At 44.4% G+C, this 22977-nt stretch overlaps 1 protein-coding gene across 1 annotated transcript in view; it reads right to left on the bottom strand.

Annotated features, from left to right (window-relative positions):
* The window catches only part of PGBD5 (piggyBac transposable element derived 5), an 82929-nt gene extending 79271 nt beyond the window's left edge, over positions 1 to 3658 (bottom strand). The window contains exons 1-2 of the mRNA XM_065402147.1: positions 3380 to 3658; positions 3271 to 3343 (exon numbers count right to left, since the gene is read on the bottom strand). Of these exons, the coding sequence (XP_065258219.1) occupies positions 3271 to 3343; positions 3380 to 3658 (352 nt within the window). The remainder of the gene's footprint in view (positions 1 to 3270; positions 3344 to 3379) is intronic.
* Between the last annotated feature and the right edge of the window lie 19319 nt (positions 3659 to 22977).

The following is a 22977-nucleotide window of genomic DNA, read 5'->3' as shown; positions in this document are numbered from 1 at the left end:
TCCAACTATACATACAAAATGATGGGGTCTAAATTAGCTGTTACCACTCAAGAAAGAGATCTTGGGGTCATTGTGGATAGTTCTCTGAAAACATCCACTCAATGTGCAGCAGCAGTCAAAAAAGCTAACAATGCTAGGAACCATTAGGAAAGGGATAGATAAGAAGACAATAAATATCATAATGCCACTACATAAATCCATGGTATGCCCATTGCATGCAATTCTTGTCATCGCATCTCAAAAAAGATCTATCAGAATTGGAAAAAAATACGGAGAATGGCAACAAAAATTATTAGGAGTATGGAACAGCTTCCATATGAGGAGAGGTTAAAAAGATTGGGACCTTTCAGCTTGGAAAAGAGATGACTGGCCGAGAGGTTATGATAAAGTTATATAAAATCATGAATGGCATGGAGACAGTGATAGGGAAGTGTTATTTACCCTTTCACATAACATGAGAAGCAGGGGTCACCCAATGAAATTAATAGGCAGCAGATTTAAACAAACATAAGGAAGTACTTCTTCACACTACACAGTCAACCTGTGGAACTCATTACCAAGGGATGTTGTGAAGGTCAAAAGTATAAACTGGGTTCAAAAAAGAATTAGACGAGTTCCTGGAGGATAGGTCCACCAATGGCTATTAGCCAAGATGGTCAGGGACGCAACCCCATGCTCTGGGTGTCCCTAAACCTCTGACTGCCAGAAGCTGGGTCTGGATGACAGTGCCCTGTTTTGATTAAGTGCCCTGTTTTGTTCATTGCCTCTGAAGTATCTGGCACCAGCCACTGTTGGAAGACAGGATACTGGACTAGATGGACCACTGGTCTGGCCCAGTATGGACATTCTTATGTTCTTATTCGACCAAGTTTTTGCCAAAGCTAATCACTATTCTAGATACTGTATGCAGATCATGCCACAAACAGAGTAAGAAGCAGCAGAAACCTCTCTCAAATCTACTGCTAGGTGGAAACAGTCTCTGTATTACCAACTCTCCTTGCTCCAAAGACTTCTGTGTTCACTTCTGTCTCAAACAAATCAACCCCTTCATTTCTAAGGAAATCTGAACTCATGAGTTAATAGGTCAACTTAATTTTCTTTTTTCAAAGAAGCAATAAAAATGTCAATCCCATCTCTATATTAAATGCATCTCACTGCTTTAAAGTTACACAAATTTATATACTAGCAAAGGCAAAGAAATTAAATGGTAAGTTATTTCATCCTTATTTAACTCCATAAGAAGTATGGTCCAAATTGTGTCCTCAGATATGCTTGAGAATTAGAGGAATTCAGGATATCCACTAGCGTTCTCTTTAAAGACCTGCAAGTGTTTTATATTAATATGCGATTAATATTTTACAGTGATTAGACAGGGGAGCAGCAGCCTTTCTTGCTTTTGTTAGTTAACACGTCAGTCAAAAATAATGTTATTGTAATATAGTATTTGGAGCTTAACTTTGTTTGGGGTTCTTTTTACACTAGCTAAAAAAAAAAAAAAAATTACTTCCTCTAGCTCTGTTTTAATTCACACTGTGGTATACGGAGGTTTGTTGAAGTGCACTTTTTTTTCTTGAATCTTCATTTATTTATTTGATATTTATAGACTTTTCTCTGATACTTCTCATCAACATTAATGAATTAAGCCTGACAATCAAGAATTAGAAACCAGTGGGGTTGGGCTAGCAAATATAAAATTGGACAAGCTACTAGTAGTAGAGTAATGTAACATCTCAGAATACTATATATTATAGGTTTATATGTGAGCTCTACTTGATTGCTGTATTTTTCACATTCTGCAAGTTTTCTTTACATGACTTTTTCTTGCTACATACACAACATAATCATTAATGCCGTGGACTGATGTTGGAATGGCTCCCTATAAACCACTATAACATGACATCTCACACAGATCATTCTATTAAAATCTCCATACCATGCATTGCCATAATACATCAGATCACTTCAGTGAGCTCTCAACATTTACTTTATCAAAGACCTATGTGGTGGTGAGTAGCGCTGAAGATGGCTTTGTGGTAAGGACAAGGGTTAGGGAGCAGAGTTCTATTCCCAGAGCTGCCACAGACTTCTTGTGTGATCTAGAGTAAGTCACTTAATCATTCTGGTCCACAGCTTCTCCCATCTGTAAAGTGGGTGTAATAATATTCCCATATCCCAATATCATAGGCCATGTACACGTTAGGACACACAGGCTGAGCAGGATTTCCAGCTTCCAACTCCAGCAAAGCAGCAGAGATTCCCAAGGATACATTGTATAACCTGCCCTGTTGTTCTGAGGATCACAAAATTACCAGGGGAGAAGAAAAAGGACAAAGTGTTCATGATCAATCACATCCTGCCCTCCTTGGGTCTTGTTAGACACCATTTCATCTAAGTCCAGGCAATTATCCAGTTAGTGCATAAATACAAGCCATGCCTTATAATGACTAAGGTATGAAAAAAGCCAGTACCCTGAAAGAGGGGAGCTATCTTTTATCATAATGAAATCAAATAAAGCTTTCAGCCGGTGCACAGGAGAGATATTTATATACTCCGTCCTGAAAGGCAACGACTGAACAGCCAGCCCTACCCTGCTGCTGCTCTTGTGCAGATGAACCGAGCTCTCGCTCTTCCCGAGAAGGGGTTGTTCTCTCCCTAGTGACTAACATGCTCAGTAGCATCCGCCCTAGGAGCGATTTGTTTAACGAGGCCAAAGCGCAGTCAGGTGGCAGAGGTCGACAGACCGACCGCGCTCTCTCAAACTAGCCCTGCAGATCCAGCCTCCCCTTACGGGGGTTTCGGGCGCCAGGCCAGGGATGAGCAAGTCAGCCTGTTTCTCCCGTACACTGCTAAGCCCGTTACCCCGCTCGCTAGTTATAGTTGGTGGTCGGGACATCTGGGGCCAAGCGCGGAGCACTGATTTCAGGGGGAGGGGGCTCCGAGGAGCTGAGCGATCGGGGCTCTCTGCAATGACAGCTGCCCTGCCTCTGACCAAACTGCAAGAGTGCCCTCCGGCTGCACCCGCCCTCCCGGCCCTCAGCCTCAGGCCCTGGCTGCAGCCCCCACATTAACCTTCCCGCCGGAGCAGGGACTTTCCCTGCTTCTCTCGCTTGCCGGCCGGGGCCGCCCCTTGAGCATTACCCGCAAAGCCCCGTCCCTCTGCTCCCTGCTCTCCCCGCAGGCAGCAGCCCAGACACCCCACCCCCAGCCGGCGAGGCGAGGGAGGGGGCTCCCCCCTGCAGGCGCCACCCCGCTCCCCAGCCCGCCTGTTACCGAAGCTATCCTTGAAGTCTGGGGGTGGGGCGTCTCGCAGGGTCGGGGTCCAGCCCCCCTCCTCTTCCGCCTCCTCCTCCGTGGGGCCGGGGCTGCCGCCGCCGGGAACCTGCTGCCGCTCCGCCGCCACCGCCCTGGGGACACGGCGCCCCCGGCCCCGTGGGCCGGGCCCCTCCGCAGCCGCGAGCTGCTCCTCGTCCTCGTCCTGGGAGGAGGCGGAGCGGGAGTCGGCCGAGGTGCTGTAGAAGGGGTTCCCGCTGCTGTCCTGGCCCGATTCCCCGAACACGTCGTCCGAGATCTGCAGGCTCTCGTAGCGGGAGCGGGCCGCCTCCAGCAGGGACAGCGCCTTCCGCCGCGGCCCCCCGCCGCCTCCGCCGCCCTCCGCCATCATCCCCGCCGCCGCCGACAGCAGCAGCAGCCCCCGCTCCCCGGGGCCCGGCTCCGCCGCCTCGCCCGGCCGCAGGCAGCAGCCCAGCAGCGAGAGCGGCTCGGACAGCGAGGCAGGGAGGCAGGGAGTGGCAGAGCCGCCGCCGCCACCCAGCCCTGCCTCCCTCTGCCGCCCGCGCAACCCACCCCTGTGTGTGTGCAGGGACATGGGGGGAAGGAGCCAGCTCAGCATCTCCAAATACCACATCCAGCCAATTATAGCCGCAGTCCTCACCCAAGAGGTGGGGTTATATGGCAGCCCCGGACGGCCTGGCCCGCCCACGCCCCACCCCGAAGGGGCGGGTCTCGGCGCATTTAAAATCACAGAGCCTCTTTGGGAGAGCCGCCGCCGGGAGGGGAGGAGTCCCGCCCCGCCCCCGGCTCGATGAGACCCTGGAGGAGTGGAGGGAGTTTTTCCGCTCCTTCCCCTAGCAGAGAGAAGCCTTGCGGGAGCTGCGCTTCCTTTCCCACCCCTCGGCTCCCGCGGCGCACGGAGCTGTCCGCGGACAGGGGTGCTGAAGCCCACCCGCCCCAGAAGCCCCAGTGCAGCGTGCGCGTCCAACTTGCGACTGAGACTTTTCATTGACAATGGGAAGAGACTGAAATCCCTCTCGGTCCCAGGGGTGTGGCAGTGCTTGTTACATAATGGCTGAGCGCCGGGAGGGGGATTGTGACAAGCAACAGAAATCAGTGGGATAAGCAGGAAGGACACAGAAAAGCACACAGGCCCTTAAACCGAGTTGAGGTGTATGAGGGTCATAATCTCTATTCTATCACACCTTCTTCCTCCAAAATAGGATGTGCAATCGGTTTTGCTTGCATTCATCTATAGCTAAGGTCTGCACGTCAGTTTCATACTGATGAGAGCTACCTTAATGAAATATGAGTGCAAACCCTACTGAGGCTGGAAAAAATGGGAGGAGGGAAAAGGGCACACTCTCTATAGCAGTGGTCCTCAACCTTTTTCGTCTGGCGGGTGCCAGATGACAAGCCACTGCGGACCGTGGCCGGCGGACGAGCATCCGCTGAAATGCCACCGAGCAGCAGCAATGTCAATAGGCGTGGCTGCCGAAATGCCACCGACAAGCAGCGTCATCCAGAGGTGTCATCAGCGGCATTTCGGCGGATGCTCGGCCGCCGGCCAGTACGCGGGCGCACATAGATGCCCTGGCGGGCGCCATGGCACCCACGGGCACCGCATTGGGGACCACTGCTCTATAGGTTGCACATGTGGGTACTTCAAGGATAGTTTTAGGGGTGTTTAAAAGCTACCATTCTGTAGTAAAATATTTCCCACTGACTTACTGGATAATTATGACAGTAAAATCTATACTGGTTGTGTTACAATTTACTATAGCAAGTAATGCATTCTGAGCTGGGCACTAGTAAAACAAATACTACAAAACCAGCTGTAACTAAGGCCTAATACAGCAAATGAATGTAAAGGAACACTATGTATAACCAATATATGGGGCCTGATCCACCTCTCATCAAAGTTAATGGAAGGATTCCCATTGAATCCAATGAGATTTGGATCCTGGCCATGGTGACTCAAAACCAACTCATCATGATCTCCATCATATGGATACACACAGTTAACAATTTTGTAACACCATAAATTAATTTTTTCACTGATCCAAAAACAGCTGGGATTAAGATTCACAGAGTTCACAGGAACTAGCTGTTTTGCACAACAGAATGACCACTGAAGAAGAAGTAAACCTATAAGCAAGGGCTTGACTCTGTGAGTATGTCTACACTGCAGCTGGGAGCAAGCCCCCCAGCCTGGGTAGCCAGACTCAAGCTAATGGGGCTACTAGCACACTTAAAATAGCAGTGTGGATATTGAGTCTCTTGTGACTACTTGGGCTAGCCACTTGAGATCAAGCCTAGGGGGTTGAGTGGGCTTGAGTTTGGGAGACCTAGCACTCTGGCCCCAGTCCAGCAAAGCACCTAAGCATATATCTCTTTTGAATCATCTGAATAGATCCATTGACTACAGTGAGACTATGCACACACTTAAAGTTAAGCACGATTGCTTCCAAAATTGCAGGATTGGGGCCAGAACGTTCAGCACCTTGCAGGACTGAGCTTTTAAAATGCTTTTCTTGTGTTTAATGAATAATATGGTATAAAGTAGCAGTTGTTCCAACAGGCATATACACACCTACAACTAATTTAAAAAGCAATATGATGGCATAAGATAAAACAAAGTGAAGGAAAATAAATTAAATATAATTGAGATAATCATTTGAAGACTATGGAGTCACATAGTTATCTCTGAGGACATAACTGGAACTGCAAAATCTTTATTACTGGTGATGATGACTGAGCAGCTTGATTCGCAGACTCCAGTTTGCTGTGCTGGCAGTTAGGAAATAAAATACTTGTATTTCTCCTTACAAATTGAATCTATTTTATATTGAATCCACAAACCACAATAAACATGGTTCCCCAGGATGCTATTCTTACAGAATCACTTTATATAGTAAAAACACACTTTAAAGCTGTTGGCAGGTTCTGCGTACTAAAGGAATTAGGAATATAGTTTTGTTAGTCATCTTTAAGTGAGAAGTCTGATAGGGAAGTTGTTGACCACTACCTTCCATCTTTTGCAATTGTGACAGAGTTTGTGATGCAGCTGGCTCTCTTTCTTCCTCTTCCTGGTTTGCCTGCAATCCTAACTGATAACACTGGTCTACAATTTTTGAGAAGTCGTCTGCTTCAGAGATAAAATGTGCTATTTATTATGTATTTTGATGTGCTGAATTCAAATATGACAATTAAAACAACTGATTGGCTACTGTTTCTAAGATATTTAAGTTTTTACATTTTATGTCTATGTATATTGTGTAGATAGTAGAGTTTTAATCATAAATTGTAAACCTAGGTCTTTTCATGTGTTTATGGTTGCTTTACATGATAATATTTCACCTGTCCTGTTTATGTAACACTTTAAAAATCAGCAAAAGGGTTATATAAATAAAATTGATTATGAAACAAAAGGCAAAAAACTATTATGTACATAGTTTAGTCCTATTCAGTGTCTACTCGGCGCTTCTTGGCTTGTCTCTTGTATTCATTAAATGGAACATCTCTTGTCACTGTCCAGCAATAGTCTGCAAGCATTGATGGGCTCCATTTGCCCTGATAGCATTTCTCCATTGTTGCAATGTCCTGGTGAAATCGCTCGCCGTGCTCGTCGCTCACTGCTCCACAGTTCGGTGGAAAAAAATCTAGATGAGAGTGCAAAATATGTATCTTTAGTGACATGTTGCAACCAAGGCTTTTGTATGCCTTGAGGAGGTTTTCCACCAACAACCTGTAATTGTCTGCCTTGTTGTTTCCGAGAAAATTTATTGCCACTAACTGGAAGGCTTTCCATGCCGTCTTTTCCTTGCTACGCAGTGCATGGTCAAATGTATCATCTTGAAGAAGTTCACGAATCTGAGGACCAACAAAGACACCTTCCTTTATCTTAGCTTCACTTAACCTTGGAAATTTTCCACGGAGGTACTTGAAAGCTGCTTGTGTTTTGTCAATGGCCTTGACAAAGTTCTTCATCAGACCCAGCTTGATGTGTAAGGGTGGTAACAAAATCTTCCTTGATTCAACAAGTGGTGGATGCTGAACACTTTTCCTCCCAGGCTCCAATGACTGTCGGAGTGGCCAATCTTTCTTGATGTAGTGGGAATCTCTTGCACGACTATCCCATTCGCAGAGAAAACAGCAGTACTTTGTGTATCCAGTCTGCAGACCAAGCAAGAGAGCAACAACCTTCAAATCGCCACAAAGCTGCCACTGATGTTGGTCATAGTTTATGCACCTCAAAAGTTGTTTCATGTTGTCATAGGTTTCCTTCATATGGACTGCATGACCAACTGGAATTGATGGAAAACATTGCCATTATGCAGTAAAACAGCTTTAAGACTCGTCTTCGATGAATCAATGAACAGTCTCCACTCATCTGGATCGTGAACGATGTTGAGGGCTGCCATCACACCATCGATGTTGTTGCAGGCTACAAGATCACCTTCCATGAAGAAGAATGGGACAAGATCCTTTTGACGGTCACGGAACATGGAAACCCTAACATCACCTGCCAGGAGATTCCACTGCTGTAGTCTGGAGCCCAACAGCTCTGCCTTACTCTTGGGTAGTTCCAAATCCCTGCCAAGGTCATTCAGTTCACCTTGTGTTATGAGGTGTGGTTCAGAGGAGGAGGATGGGAGAAAATGTGGGTCCTGTGACATTGATGGTTCAGGACCAGAAGTTTCATCCTCTTCCTCTTCCTCGTCTGACTCAAGTGAGAATGATTCTGGTGCATCAGGAACCGGCAGTCCTTCTCCGTGGGGTACTGGGCGTATAGCTGATGGAATGTTTGGATAATGCACAGTCCACTTTTTCTTCTTTGACACACCTTTCCCAATTGGAGGCACCATGCAGAAGTAACAATTGCTGGTATGATCTGTTGGCTCTCTCCAAATCATTGGCACTGCAAAAGGCATAGATTTCCTTTTCCTGTTCAACCACTGGCAAATATTTGTTGCACAAGTGTTGCAGCATATGTGGGGGGCCCACCTCTTGTCCTGGTCTCCAATTTTGCAGCCAAAATAAAGGTGATAGGCTTTCTTAACCATAGTGGTTATACTGCGCTTTTGTGATGCAAAAGTCACTTCACCACAAACATAGCAGAAGTTATCTGCACTGTTCACACAAGTACGAGGCATCTCTGCTCAATTTGGTTAAACAGAAATGTGTCCCTTTGCAAAATCAAACACTGACAAATAAGAGAGCACGACACTGTGTGATTTCTAGAGCTGATATAGGGCAATTTGTTCAGCAGAGTGATGTAAGCTTCGTTATGATTGCATCATCCATGACTTCTAGGAATAACATGATGCAATTCATATCATGTATGACGCAATACCAGCTTCAGATTGCATCATTCATTGTTTTGGCTAAAAAGCAAGTACTGTCCAAACCCAGTCATAGATTTATTCATAGATCCAGTCAAAGATGTATTTTAGTCATTTCTGGTTTAAATTGAGATCCCTTCCCTTTATAACTCACTTATCCTCCACCATTCCCAAGTCAAGGGTCGTATATACTGACCCAATAGCATATCTTGAAAACTAGAGCCAATCAACAATTTTAAGCATCATTTTCGTTCTCAGTGACCCAGAATTAGTAAAGTTTGACTACATTTATTTCAGAAGCATTTTGGCTGTAGAGCAGTGGAGCTCCAGAATCAAGTTGCTGTGTGCTTAGAAAGCAATGTGTCTGCAGAAAGATGTTATTCTCTTACCTAGGATCTCAAGGAACTGTGTAATTTTCCAGTAGCTGATATTATACAGGATAACCAGTTACCCACATCACTGCACCCATTAGTCTATTTTACATGGTCCTGCTTGGGTACAAGGCAATGCTGATTGCCAGTCAGATTACAAGGCTACATTGCAGATTTAATTATGCAGCTTTCCACATCTGGTGGTGAGTTACTAGGGAGTACTGTTTCACACTGACCCCCCAACTATCTTCTGTGAGCAAATGCCGTTGACTGTTTAGGGTTCATATGTCTTTTCAGAATTCTTTCTGGCAGTGGTTAGGATTGGCTGCTAGTTTATTTAATGGTGGCCTATGTTCACCATGTCCAATGCCATCTTTGGGCTTTTGTGGTATTTTATAGGGGCAGCAGTTTCATCTGCTGCTCCACCATGCCCTGTTAGTACCGGCATCAGATTGTCCATGATTGCTTATTCAACAGGTCTCCCTGCTTATATCACACCTAGCCTTCATATATGAATGCTGTTCTCCTATCCACAACCCATGGATGTTCTCAGTGGCAAATGCTGCTGCCTCTGAGAAGATTACCCAGCCCTGAGTTTTGTTAGTAATACGGAATTCTCAGCACAGACAGTACAGATTTCACCCCAGTTAAGAGGGTATGCTTAGGCTCTCTGCAGAGTTTGGGGGAGATGAGTGTTGAAGGGGCTGCATGTGGGGGGGGAGGTCACCACACCTCCTTGTTAGTAGAACTTGTCATCAGGAAGGTATGCCAGGACAGGGGGGGGAAGGTCTACTAGATATAGTGGACTCCCCCTGCAACTGGTGCAGGAGAGCAGCTCACAGGATGGAGTAATGCCCATAGAAGAGCTGCTTTGCAAGTTCAAGGATGGAGTTTGCCTCCCAGGCCTTACCCACTTCAACCAAAGAGTTGAAGCAAGCGCTGGATTAAGGTATAGGCACAATAGGCACGTGTGTAGGGCCTCAACTCCTAGAGTGCTGTGATTATGTCAGAATTTTAGCTCTCTTTTAAAAAATGTATCTTTTTAGACCTCGTGGTTGTGGAGGAGAATATGAGCAGAGCATAAACAATGCAGTGAGGTCTGCATGAGTTTGCAAACAGCCTGAACAATAGTTCTGAGAGGGCTGAACTGTGCTATTCACCTTACTGGGTTATTAATGCTGAACCCCCCTGTTCTAGAAGGCCCACCCCTCCACAGCAGAAGATTGAGGCTAGGGAGGGTCTGGCCCTTGCTACTTCCAGTCCATCATGATTCTGCTGGGGTGATGTCAACAGTCTCCACCCACTCCTACAAACATGCAGAGCTCTTTGCTGGCCTTCCCTCCTCCAGGACAGATGCCAGCCCACCTAAAACCAGGAAATGGTAGCCCTGGGAGGGGGGATAATCTGGTCTGCCCAAAGAGGAGTGTTTGGGGGCCCTTCCCACCAGCAGAGCAGACAGCTCTTGTGTGAGTGTCCCCTGCACTTACCACTCCAAGTAGGTGTGAGGGTGGTGCCCAGGGGTGTTTCCCTGTTGGGATGCCTAGCCTTCTAGCTTGCCTTAATGGGGCCTGGCACACAGCTTTTCATGCATTCCTGTCACATCACACGTGCAGACCACTAACTAGATTACTGTGACCTGAAATGGGCGAGTTTAAATACTGTCCGAACTGAGTTGTCTGAAGTGTTAGTAGTAGGAAAGGCAGGTTAGATAGATAAAATGGATCAGGTCAGGCTTTTTTTTTTAAATGAAGAAAAAATCATCAGGGGTTTCTTTAATTGAACTAACTAAATATAAAAGCCTTATGGAACATTGTGAATAAAGTCCTGCTTTCCTCTGAGTTACTTATACTGGTGTTTAGCTGCTAGGAAAAGACCACTCCAGTAAACTGAACATTGTATCCATGACAACCCACAGTTCAGCTTTTAACTCCCCACACATAAAATGCTAGGGTTTATTTTACATTCTTCTATTTTTATTACAATAGCAATAATGATCTCCGGCTGCATTTCCAAAATTTCCCTCACCTTTTTAAACAAGTCATTAAATGTCTAGGAATTTCCCTGTGACCTCCCCAGTCTGGCAACATACTCCTTAAATTAAATCATAACATCTTTTGAGACTCTCACTTATTCCATCAGACAATGCAAAGCAGAGTACACAGAGCAGAGTGACCGCATGTTAAGTCAGACACTCCATTAAATTCAGATATTCAGTTTGCACATTTTAGGATCTAATCCTGCTCCAATTACAGTCAGTGGGAGCCTGATCCCACTCTCTTTGAAGGCAAAACTCCCATGGGAGTGGGATCAGGCCCTTATTTTGTTATTCAGTTTGGCTATGTCTACACTGCGAGCTAGCTGTGTGATGCCCCCACTTGTGTACACGTACTCATGCTAGCTCTCATCAAGCTAGCTCAAGTATAAATTGTAGTGTCAACACGGAAGCAAGGGTAGCAGCAGTGGAGGCATGGCTGTGTCATGCTGAGTACATTCCCACCGGTTTCAGGTGGGTTTGTACTCAGTATGGCTCAGCCATGCCTCTGCTCCGCTACCCATGCTACCGTTGCTACCCTGGAATTTATACTCATGCGAGCTTGAGGAGAGCTAGCACAAGTATGTGTACACAAGCAGGGGAATCACACCCTTAGCTTGTAGTGTAGACATGGCCATGATTATATAAAAGGCACCACTTACAATTATCTGTTTCAGTTTATTCTCTAGCTACTGCAGTGGTTCTCCAACTGACGCCCATAGATTACCAACAATCTGTAGAACATTAGCTCGTGGTCCACAGAGAACTGGCTGGCCACATATTTGTAATTCTCTTTGTAGCCACCTGCTAAAAAACATTAAAAACAGCTAAAAATATATCAGGACTTTCCTAATATTATTTTCCCATGTATCCAAACACTGTTGCTGCCACAGGGATGTTATCCAGTCCTGAATGGGAGGGAAGATAGAGAGATTATTGTGTGGACCTATGAAGATATGCACAAGATAAGACAAGGTTTTAATACTTGATTATGCTTAGAAAAGTGATTCTGTAAAAAATGTATAATAAAGCTCTGTATTTATCATCTCTCAGTGACTTCCATATCACATTTAGATTACAATTTCTTTGGGGCAGCTCTCTTTTTGTTCCATGTTTCTACGACACCAAACTATGCGGGGTGCTTTAAAGTAATTAATAATATTTCTCAGGTTAAAAAATATGATTTGTCTAAATTCTCAGTGCTGCAAATCCAGCCTAGAATCTGAATTTCAAGCTGAATTCCTGCTGCTTCTCCAATCATCACCAGCAATGCTGGTTGGGAATTTTTTGCTGGAAAATACCGACTTGCTGAAACTGAAACATTTTTCAGGAACATACACAATGAAACATGCATTTTAATGAAACTTTCACCAGGAAAGATTGCTCAGGTCAAGGATGGAATTTCCAGCCACAGAGAGATACCCCACCCCAGAATAGTCAATAGGCTGGTGGTTAGGGTACTCATGTGGGATCCAGGAAACCCAGGTCTGAATCAGGGACTTGAAGTTGGGTCTTCTTGAACCTGCAGATTCAAGTCTCTGATTCAGAGTGGGTCTCCTATATCCCTGGCGCATGCCCTAATCACTAGGCTATTATGGGGCCTCTCTTACTCTTTAGTTTTTCATCAAAACACTTGGAAAGAGCTCAGTTTCATCCTGATGTGGAACAGGACAATTTTTGAAATATCAACAATTTTCATGGGATAGGAAATCCATTTTCCACGCAGTTCTAATCACTAGTACTAATGATTATGCAATCAGAACTTAACAGACAATGTTGGTGGTGATTTATGGAGCAGAATAGATTACAGTCCACACTTCCTTAGCCGTATTGTCTCTGCAGGAACACTTGTAAAACTAACAAAAATATGTTTTATCTGTAAAATGAGTAGCAGTGACTCAGAGACACAGGGACTATACATTGAGTCAGAAGGTGCTATTTTTACACATTCACTTTTCTGATTACTTGAGACAGAAATAGAACTACACTGTGGTTAGACCACAAACTCTGAGATCAAGGACCGTATTGTGACTCAGAGTGCCAAAGCAGGATGCCTGGTTCTCTTGTTGCTTCAGGGGGGAGTTATCTGTTTCAGCCCTATACTTGATGCGGTGACATCCCCATCCACACTGGCTCAGCTATGGTAGCTTCTCCTGCCTGCCCACCTGCATGGGATGGGGAATACCAGGCCTGCAGAGGCTGTTCTTCCTCCCTGTGCTGCACTGTGTGCTATAGTTAGCCCATGCAGGATAGTTGGAGGCACCTTACACCTCCCTGCTCCCCTGTACAGTTGCATAATGTGGGTCACAAAGTGATGTTGAAAATATTTTTCTTTTAGAAACTTGTTAAACAGGTCTAGCTGAAGTGCTTTTGGCCACCATAACTAAAGTTGCTGTAGAAGGTGCATAATAACCAACAATACTGCCTAATGGTTAGGCGGGGTTTTGACATGGTGGATTCCCATTGAAAGCACAGTCTGGTCCTTGTGTGCCCCTACCCCAAGGGTTTCCAGTCATTCCCTTTAGCACAGAGATTTTATCGGGGCGGAGCCCTTGAACAGTCAAGGCTTTTTCCAGCAGGTCTCTCACCTAGATGAAAACTCCTGGTGGATTAATGCCCTTTTGGAGTGGGTAGGGAACCCCAGGCCCGTCCTCTCCACTGAGCTCCAATCTAGGGCCCAATGGCCGACAGCCACACTTCACACCTTGGGTGCTAAGCCACCACCCTCCTGTGACGCTCTATACCTTGGGGGAACACCCTACACCCCCATGTTCATTTTTATAAAATGATTGTGTGGTATCCAAGGCAAAGTTTGTCATGTTGGAGGTCTTCGGAAGGCTCATAATGCACTGAGCATGGTTGTTATAGTGATGTTATAGTAATTGTTACAGTAATGTTATAGTAAGGTTATAGGTTATTAATTGATGTATATAGTTATGAGGCTGAAAATGTATCCTCATGGCTTAAAGCAAGCCCATGCAAAAACTCTCCAAGAACAGGGAGGCAGTTCACACCTCATCAGGGCATGGATGGGACAAACCCAGCCCAGCCTCAGAGGAACAATGGACACTGGCTTAGGCAGCAACAAAAGAATCTGTTAGACTTTCAAGGGAGTCACCCCCTTCCTTTGGGCAGTTTGGGACTGCGATGAGGTAATACTCACCTGACTCTGAAGGGGGGGGGGGCGCAAAGCCAAGAGGAAAGAAAGGACATGATAAAAGGGAAAGACATTTTGCCATGCTCTCTCTCTTCCACATACATCTACAGACACCACCACCACCAAGCGACTGAACCACTGATCAAAGGGGAGAGCCTGGCTGAAGAGCCAGCCTGTGGTGAGAAGCATCTAAGTTTGTAAGGACATTGAAAGTGTTAAGATCAGCTTAGAATGCGTTTTGCTTTTATTTCATGTGACCAAATCTGACTTGTTATGCTTTGATGTATAATCACTTAAATCTACCTTTATAGTTAATAAATCTGTTTGTTTATTCTACCTGAAGCAGTGCGTTTGGTTTGCAGTGTGTCAGAAACTCCCCTTGGGATAACAAGCCTGGTACATATCAATTTCTTTGTTAAATTGACGAACTTATATAAGCTTGCAGCATCCAGTGGGCATAACTGGACACTGCAAGACGGAGGTTCCTAGGGTTGTGTCTGGGACCGGAGATACTGGCTAGTGTCATTCGCTTGCAAGTAGCTGGGACCAGCTTACATGCCAGAGGCTGTGCGTGAACAGCCCAGGAGTGGGGGTTCTCACAGTAGAGCAGGGTAAGGCTGGCTCCCAGAGTCAAGGATTGGAGTGGCCTAGCAGATCACCGGTCCAGACAACACCAGAGGGGAACGTCACACCTCCTTGGACCATTTCCTACCCTAGTCCCCTTTTACTTCTTGGAGTGACTCACTCTAATCAAGTCTCTGGCCTGCAATCTCTCACCTGCCTCTCCTTCATGGGTTTACACAGGCCTGCACTGCCAGGTCCCAGGCAAGGAGCACCTCATTAGTATTTTCCCTTCAGAGCTCAGAGCAGCCCTCTGCTCCCTTCTGTTACCGCCTCTGAGTTGCTCTGCTCCCCTTTTTAAAGCCCCACCTCCAGCTTGTGCAGACTTTGCAGGTGTGGCTGGGAAGGGGTGCCTGGGCCCAGAGCTGTTCCTTAACCTCTTGCTCTTCATTGTGGGGTTTGTATACCTCATCACAGCTGCCTACATATTTCCATTCTAAACCCCTATTTTCAGTCACGCATAACTTTTCAAGCCTTTCATTTCTTGGGCTGAAATTTTACAGGTCTGATCTTTGCCCAAAAGCAACATTAACTGGAATGTTTGAGGAAAAACAGGTCAACATTTTCAAGTAAGTGGAGAGAGGAAAAAATACATCTTCACCATTATGTAAAAAATATATATCTATCCTGTGAATTTTTAAACAGACCTAACATTGAAACAGCTGTGGCCTGAAAGTTAAAATTTGGCTGAGAAATAGTTCTCCGGGAGGCAAAGTGCCTTGGAATGTTTCAGTGATAAATGGTTTTGATTTGGTTGAGTTATGAGCATTTGAAAAATAAATCACATTTTGTGCATGCACTGGACATTTTTAACCACAGCAGTATTATTAACAATGTTTGCCTAACTTTCTGAGGAAGGCAGGGTGTATTGCTCATGCATGCATGGAAAATTAGCCATGTGGTTAATAATTTATGGAGTATTTGTAGTGAATGATGCAGGGGTCTGGAGCTCTCTGCCTCGTTCTCTGTGTGTCCTATATGTACATGTGCATTGGGCATCACACCAGGGCCGGTGCAAGGAAGTTTCGCACCCTAAGCGAAACTTCCACCTTGCGCCCGCCCCCCAGCCCTGCGGCAGCTCCCCGCCCCCCCCTCCACCCTGAGGTGCCCCCCCCCCACGGCAGCTTCCCTCCCCCCGTCCTGAGGCGCCCCCCCCGCAGTAGCTCCCCCCCCGCGGGGAGCCGGGCGGCAGCTCCCCACCCCAGCTCACCTCTGCTCCGCCTCCTCCCCGAGAAAGCCGCCCCCGCTCTAATTCTCCTCCCCTCCCAGGCTTGCAGTGCCAAACAGCTGATTGGCGCTGCAAGCCTGGGAGGCGGGAGAAGTGGAGCGGCGACCACGCGCTCGGGGAGGGGGCATAGGAACGATGTAAAAAAAAATTGGGGGCACCGCTTTTTGGCGCCCCCAAATCTTGGCACCCTAGGCAACCGCCTAGTTTGCCTAAATGGTAGCACTGGCCCTGCATCACACATACTTTAGAAAGTGTCAACATCGAGCCAGGGGCATGAGAATACATAAGGGCAGTACACTCTGTGTTTAGTGTGCATTGAATGACCCCGTGTTCCATTTATTATACATTTTAAAGGTGTACATTTTTGAAATGCACCTTTTGTAGAGCACACCTCACCTCAGTCATGTAAAACCTTGTTTAGTTCAAGTTCAATAAGGCAAAGTTTCAGAGAATCACGTATCTTGTGCAGTGCAACTCTTTTGAAGTGTGCAGTGATGGAGTCAGGGTTCTGTAAGAGCCTGTCTCTCAATCTCTGTGTACCATATGGTGTAAAAACCATCCGGCTCTTGGGTTACACAGGAATGGAGTCTCTACTATGGGAGTTTTCAAGTGAATGGGAGTTGGGCTTTCTGGTGGTGTCTGCACTTTCTCTATTCTTTCCGAAACTAGCAAATTCCATTAAAAATGCATTAAAAGATCATTAAGATTGTATGGTTACATGCTCAAAAGTCAGGAAATGCCAAAGTTAAGGTAGTGACATTAACTCTACCCCCTTGAAAGTCTGAGCTACAATAAAGCCTTTAATTACATGATCATATGCTATTTTCAAAACAATACAATAAAATATATGTTTATTTCTACAGCCTTGTAAGGTGCATCTTGCATGATATGCAGTGAATGAGGAATGATTTCAGGGTATGTCTTGTACTATGTTCTGAAGGTCAGTAAATTTGGGCTCTGGTGAACCACAGTTCTACAGTTGGGGACCCTCCAGTGAAAAGCTTCCCTTCCTTAAAAGTTCACATCTAGGGACTGTCAGCAAAAGCATCTCATCTGATCTCTGCTGCGTTAGCTGGGAACAGAGAGAGAAGCAATCCACAAGGTATCTAGGTCTCAGATCATGTACAGCTTTATATGTTTGCGCTAACAGTTAGAATTGCATCAAGAAGCAGAGTGGAAGTTAATGCAGTTTGTGGAACATAGGCCAGAATATGCTCACATTAACTCACTCCACTAAGCACACAGGCTGCCACATTGTGCACTAGCTGAGGCTTTCTAATGGTCTTCAAGCACAGCCCCTGCAGGTCACAAAAACAAAGATGACCATAGCAAGATGGATTCCATACATGGAAGACTGCAAGCTCCTAGCCAGTCTTGCTGGGACCCTGATTGCTCCGGGGGCCTCTAAGTGCTGCTACAATGCAAATAAATAATAATAATTTTAAATGGTATGAGCCACTGCTGCTAAATGGGTCCAAAAGTACCATAAAATTGTGAATGTCTTTTTCAAGGGGTTAACATAGTTCCTCAATAGATGGAGAAATCATAACCCTCATCAGTTCCTCAAGTTGCTTCTCTTTGCCAACCAACATTACCTTCACTTTTGCCTGTTATAATTCCTACTGCTTTTAAATATTTTGTCTTCTTTTTCTTCCCCTTATCCCATTACCTGGGGCCACTGTGTCATGCAAGCATCTGTCATCTTTGTCTGTCCGAGGCAGCACAAAGGTCCACCTGCTTACCATCTTCATTGATGCAATCCATCCATTGCTTCCTCTGCTTTCCTCTGGGCCTCTTTCCTACCCCCATCTCTTGCCATGCTTTCCTCACAAGGCCCTCTTCACTCATCCTCTGTATGTGTCCAGCAAAGTTTGCACTTCCTGGATTTTGTCAGCCACATCACTGACTTTAACTTCCATCCTTCTGCTTTCATTTCAAAATCTGTCTTGTCAGGTAACTCTTTTTACCGTATCTTTTTACCTTCTAAAATATGCCTTTAATCCATTAGGAGGAGTGGTATCCTATTTAGTAGTTGTTAGAAGGACACATTGGTTTGCCTTATCTAAATATGTTTCAGGCCATTAGCAATTTTTGTTAAACCTTCTCATAGAAAGGTGTTTCCTTTTTACTTTAACAGCTAATCAGGCAATTAAATCTTATTGAAATAGATAGGCCAGCCAAGTCCTTGCAAAGCAGCACAGGTTAGAGAAGAAACTTAGATTCTGCTACATTTCATCAACTGTGAGTCAGTTTGGTCATTGTCAGCCTTTTCCATTGCATCTTTTAGGGGATCAGACCCTTCTCTGGAGAATGGGAAAAGAGCCTGAAAAGCAGAATTACACTCCATTTTGGGTGGTGGGAGAAAATGGTGTTGCTTAAGAATCTGAAATCTCATCATGTTTTCCCCACGTAAGAGGATGAATATTCGTCATCACATAAGGCAGATAGATGGCTGTTCGTCACCATCAAAAGAGAATTTCTCCATTCTGTTTAGTCAGAACAGACACTGGAGATACCAATCCCCAGATCAGTTTCCCTCAGAAGAAGTCCTTTAGAGATCAAGACTTGATCATAAAAAGGAGCAATATTGAAAATGTCTGAGGGAGAGGGATGATGTGAGAGATAATGGGTCTTTCCATTAATGAAGATAATTGCTAGTCTCAGAAATGCCTTTTATGTGGTAATTTGCCCTTGTTTTAACCCATAGGGGCTAAGTACAGTTATTTTCAAGTAGAAGTTGAAACATCACCAAAAAATATGGGGTCAGTTCTTGAGGATTATTGAACATCTGCAGCTCCCATTGAAATGACTGAGATCTGCAGATGCTTGAACATCTCTCAGGATTTGTCCTATAGAATGAATCCTTCCAGGGAATTTCAGTGCTTATTAACTCAGCACGCTTTCTGATTTCTATTCTGAGATGAACCAATGGAAGCTACCAAAATTCCTGGAACTGTGATATTTAAAGAGCTTGAAATGCTGTGAGGAAGCAGGATACTCTTTTAGAGCTGACATCTGGAAGGAAATTCCTATGATTCTTTATAAGAGATAATTTATTTAAATTCAAGGGTTTTTAAAAAAAACTGTAATCAGGATGCACAACAGGAATATTTTGCAGGGACACTGTCAAGATAAAAATCAGGGGTCCGATCCTGCAGTATGAAGAGAAGGATTGAGTTCCATACATGTTGTTTTTATTCTCTGCATTAAAAATGGAAGAATTTTAAAAATGAGAGGCACTTTTCACCATTTATACCCTTTCTTGTACTTCACTCAGCTTGGACAATGAATTCAATTTCACTTCTTATTTATAGTCAGTTTCCTTTTGCTTTTTCAGGAGCTAGCAGGTTGGGTTGCTTTGTTGCACTGGGATTCTTTGTTGTATTTGGGTTGCTAGCATTTCAAGGAGAATGTTAAAATTGCCTTAAAACCTGTTTTACTATGTTAAAAAATAATGAAAACATTTCTAATTGGCTCAAATCCTGCACATGCATCCGTGGATGCACATGGCCAGAGAGGCATTGGAAGCAGTGCAGGGGTGAGGGACTGGCTGTGGGGAACTCACAGATGGGCACACTGTACCCTCCATACAGCTCAGAGCACTGCTGTGTGCCGGATCAATCCTACCACCATTTGGGGAGGGGGCGAAGGCAAACCAAGGAGGGAACTGTTGCATATGGTGGACACATAACTAAGTAGATCCACTGATTAAAGCCTCCATATGGGGGTGGGGAGGCAGGGATGTGCCAATTACAGCTGCTATTGTATCTCAGCTGGCAATGGCTACCAGACCCTAAGGCCTGTCATAATGGCTGTGGAGCTGCTTGCTGATCACTGAAGTTTCATAGTGGAGGATTCAATCCTCTGACCTCAGCAGTGTACCCTTGGCACTTGTGCTCAGGGTCAGGAGTTTTCCCATTAGGTTTTGTAAATCCTCCTCTTTTTAAATATGGAGAGATCATTTTAGGGGTGAGGGGACTTGGGCTGGATTGGAACAGGCAGCTACCTGTACTTCCTATTACCAGTCCCCCAAACTATTTGACCCCCCCAGACAGGGAACAAGAATGAGTTTCTTTCATTTTTAACCTGACAGTAGTGTAAATAGAGCCCCAAATCTTTTAAAACGTATTGTGTTGCCCAGAATTTCTTTTGGCAAAGTTATATATGCTGGAAATAACAGTGCATAATGGAAGAAGTGACCCAAGCTTAGCTACTACAGGAAATCTGACACAATGCTTATATGTCATTTGCCAGTCTGCATGCATTCATGAAGTAAACAAGAAAACGCTAGAGTGTGAAGTCAATGGATCTTTGGTAAATTCTGGAATTATATTGACATTTACCAGGTATTATTTGAGATTTTCTGCCTGTTAATTACTCCATAACATATAGCCTCTCAAAAAACAAAAACAATCTTTTTTGAGACCCAAAGTAATAATTTACTGCAGTTTAAAATAAATATTATGTATCACTTTCTGGCCTAATGTCATGGGATCACTCATTTGGTCTCTGCAGTCTGCCCTCTTGGGTGTTCTATCTTTGGTCACTTATCTTTCCACAGTCCATACACTAAGACTAGTCCATGGAGGAGGTTATGTAGATGCAGGATGCAAATTTAGCATCGCCATCATGATTTACATCAGGTCTGCATCAAGGTTTATTTACACCTCCGGAAACAGCACATTTCTCTGGGGTCTAATTTAGGCACAGTTGACTGCTTTAGTCCCAGTTTATATGCTGAGACCTCAGATCCCTTTACATGCACTAATATCATGTACATAATCTCTGAATTTCTCCTTGATTTCATTCAGATCAATCCTGTTTCCATTAAAGTCAGTGGGAGTTTTGTCATTGATTTAACTAAGAGTAGGCTCAGGGCCAATATTTCTTATATAAGGGTGCAGTGAGTGGACTGTAGTTTCCAAGATTCTTTCCTCATAGTGCAGTGCTGTACAGTGTTTTTTACAAATTCCCTTTGTCTCTCAAAATACATACAATAAAATTGCTGATCAGTATTGCAGCATGCTCTCTATTATGAGACTATATCAAAGCGAAACCAGTACATTATGTCTAATTAACTTTATCATAAACATTTCTTGCACATTCCTGATTCATAGGTAGCCCTCACCCCAAAAAAAGGTACAGGTAACCATGGTTTATTTCTACACTCCTGTTATTCCTATTAGTGAATTGCAATCATTGCAGTGAATATGTTATGTTCTTCGTAGGTATCCTCCTCCTATCCTGCTCTAAACACAGGTGAAACGAGCTAGGGTTTGATTTTATTCACAAACAAAAAATGAAACTATTTAAAATCCAGCCCATGCTTTTGCTCTCCCTGTCCCCACCGGCTGCTCCCAGCTTTCCTCTCTGCTCAGCCCAAATCCTAGGTTCTGTGTTCCCAAGAGAAACATCCCTACCTCCCTTATACCATGGACTTTTGCAGCAGTATCAACACCTGCTAACATGGTAGGGTGTATCAGGCAAACATTGCCAGCCTCTGACATATCTCTCCTCCAAAGACAATTACCGTTATCTGTCCTAAAGATGGGTATGTTAATTACATTTCTCTGCAAACTTTAAAGTTCAAGTAAAATAGTCATTGACTGTAGCAACTGCAGTACAAGTCATTCCAATTTATTTGGTGTAGATTAATAATTTGATATAGCGATTTTGCAAGGACATTTGATAGGGTTATTTTTTAGTTTTTCAATCAATTTTCAGCCATCAAACATACCGTAAAATGAATATAGTTGGATTTATACTTTAAAGTCAGCCTTGCTGCATTTCAACTCCTTTTCCAAGCAGCTGCTATCTGAAGATGAACAGAGGTCAAATCATCAGCTGTTGGCTATAATACTGTTCCCTTTCTGCTAGTTCAATGAGCTCAAATCCCATATCTCTCTCTGATCTTGGAATTCACACAAAAGCAGGCTGAAAGATAAAAAAGAATCATGAGCATTTATCCATCTTGCAAACATATTTTCTGCAAGATTTATGAAGGAAAGCTTGTTAAACTGATCTGCCCAACTGTGGGTACCTTTTATCTGGTAGTTTATATAAAGAGACATTGATTTCACTGTGACAGAAGAATAGCTGAAGGCTGCAAAGAAATTAACAGACCACACAACGTTGCTTATTCAAAAATAAGGACATAAACCTGTGCAATCTTATTTTAATGTAATTGTTGTAAGCATGTTGGGATTTTAACAAAAGCAACCAGCTATTACATCATCTTGTGACTGTTCCTTATTTATCACTGGCCACATAAAATGGTTTGCTGTTATTTCATAGGAGCTGTATGATTGTGGCAGCTACCCAATGGGGCTAAGCTGGGAGTTGCAGCTGGCTGGTTCCAATAATGTTTTGGCTCAGTTAGAGTCCATCTGGCCATAAGATGGATGGTGCTGGTGTTTGGAAGATTTTTTTTCCCCACTGGCCTATACCTGTGTCTGCAACCTGTCTGCTCATCCGTCTATGCATAGAATCAGGAGAAGGGCAGGAATCCCAGTTCTTCTAGATGATTTCACTGTTTCTGCCTTCTGTGAAACTATAGGGCGGAATTTTCAGAAGTGCTCAGCATTGGCTTAGCATTCTCTCATTAAAGTCAGTGGTAAAATTCCCATTAGCTTCACTGGAAGCGGACTTAGGCCAGTGATGACTGTTTTTGAAAAGCACATCCATCTGCTGTCTTTTCTTTCAGCTTTGCCAGTGATCTGTGTTTACACAGCAAAGGTTTGAAATGCAGGTAGAATGTTGGGAGTCTGAAAAAGGTTGCATTTTATTTATTAGCCCCTTAGGTGTACTCAGCAACTTACAAACTTTTAAAAAGCCGAGAAGGTAACATCTCTTTCCCAAAGAGTTTACAGTTTACCTCAGATGGCTAGGACACACAGGCCAAAAGTGAAAGTGAAAGAATCAAACACAGTTGGGATGGATCAACACGGGGGTGT

Source organism: Emys orbicularis, chromosome 3, assembly GCF_028017835.1.
Source record: "Emys orbicularis isolate rEmyOrb1 chromosome 3, rEmyOrb1.hap1, whole genome shotgun sequence".
In the NCBI taxonomy this organism is placed as follows: Eukaryota; Metazoa; Chordata; order Testudines; family Emydidae; genus Emys; species Emys orbicularis.
Note: the sequence above shows the minus strand (reverse complement) of the source record. Positions and strands in the feature narration are given on the sequence as shown.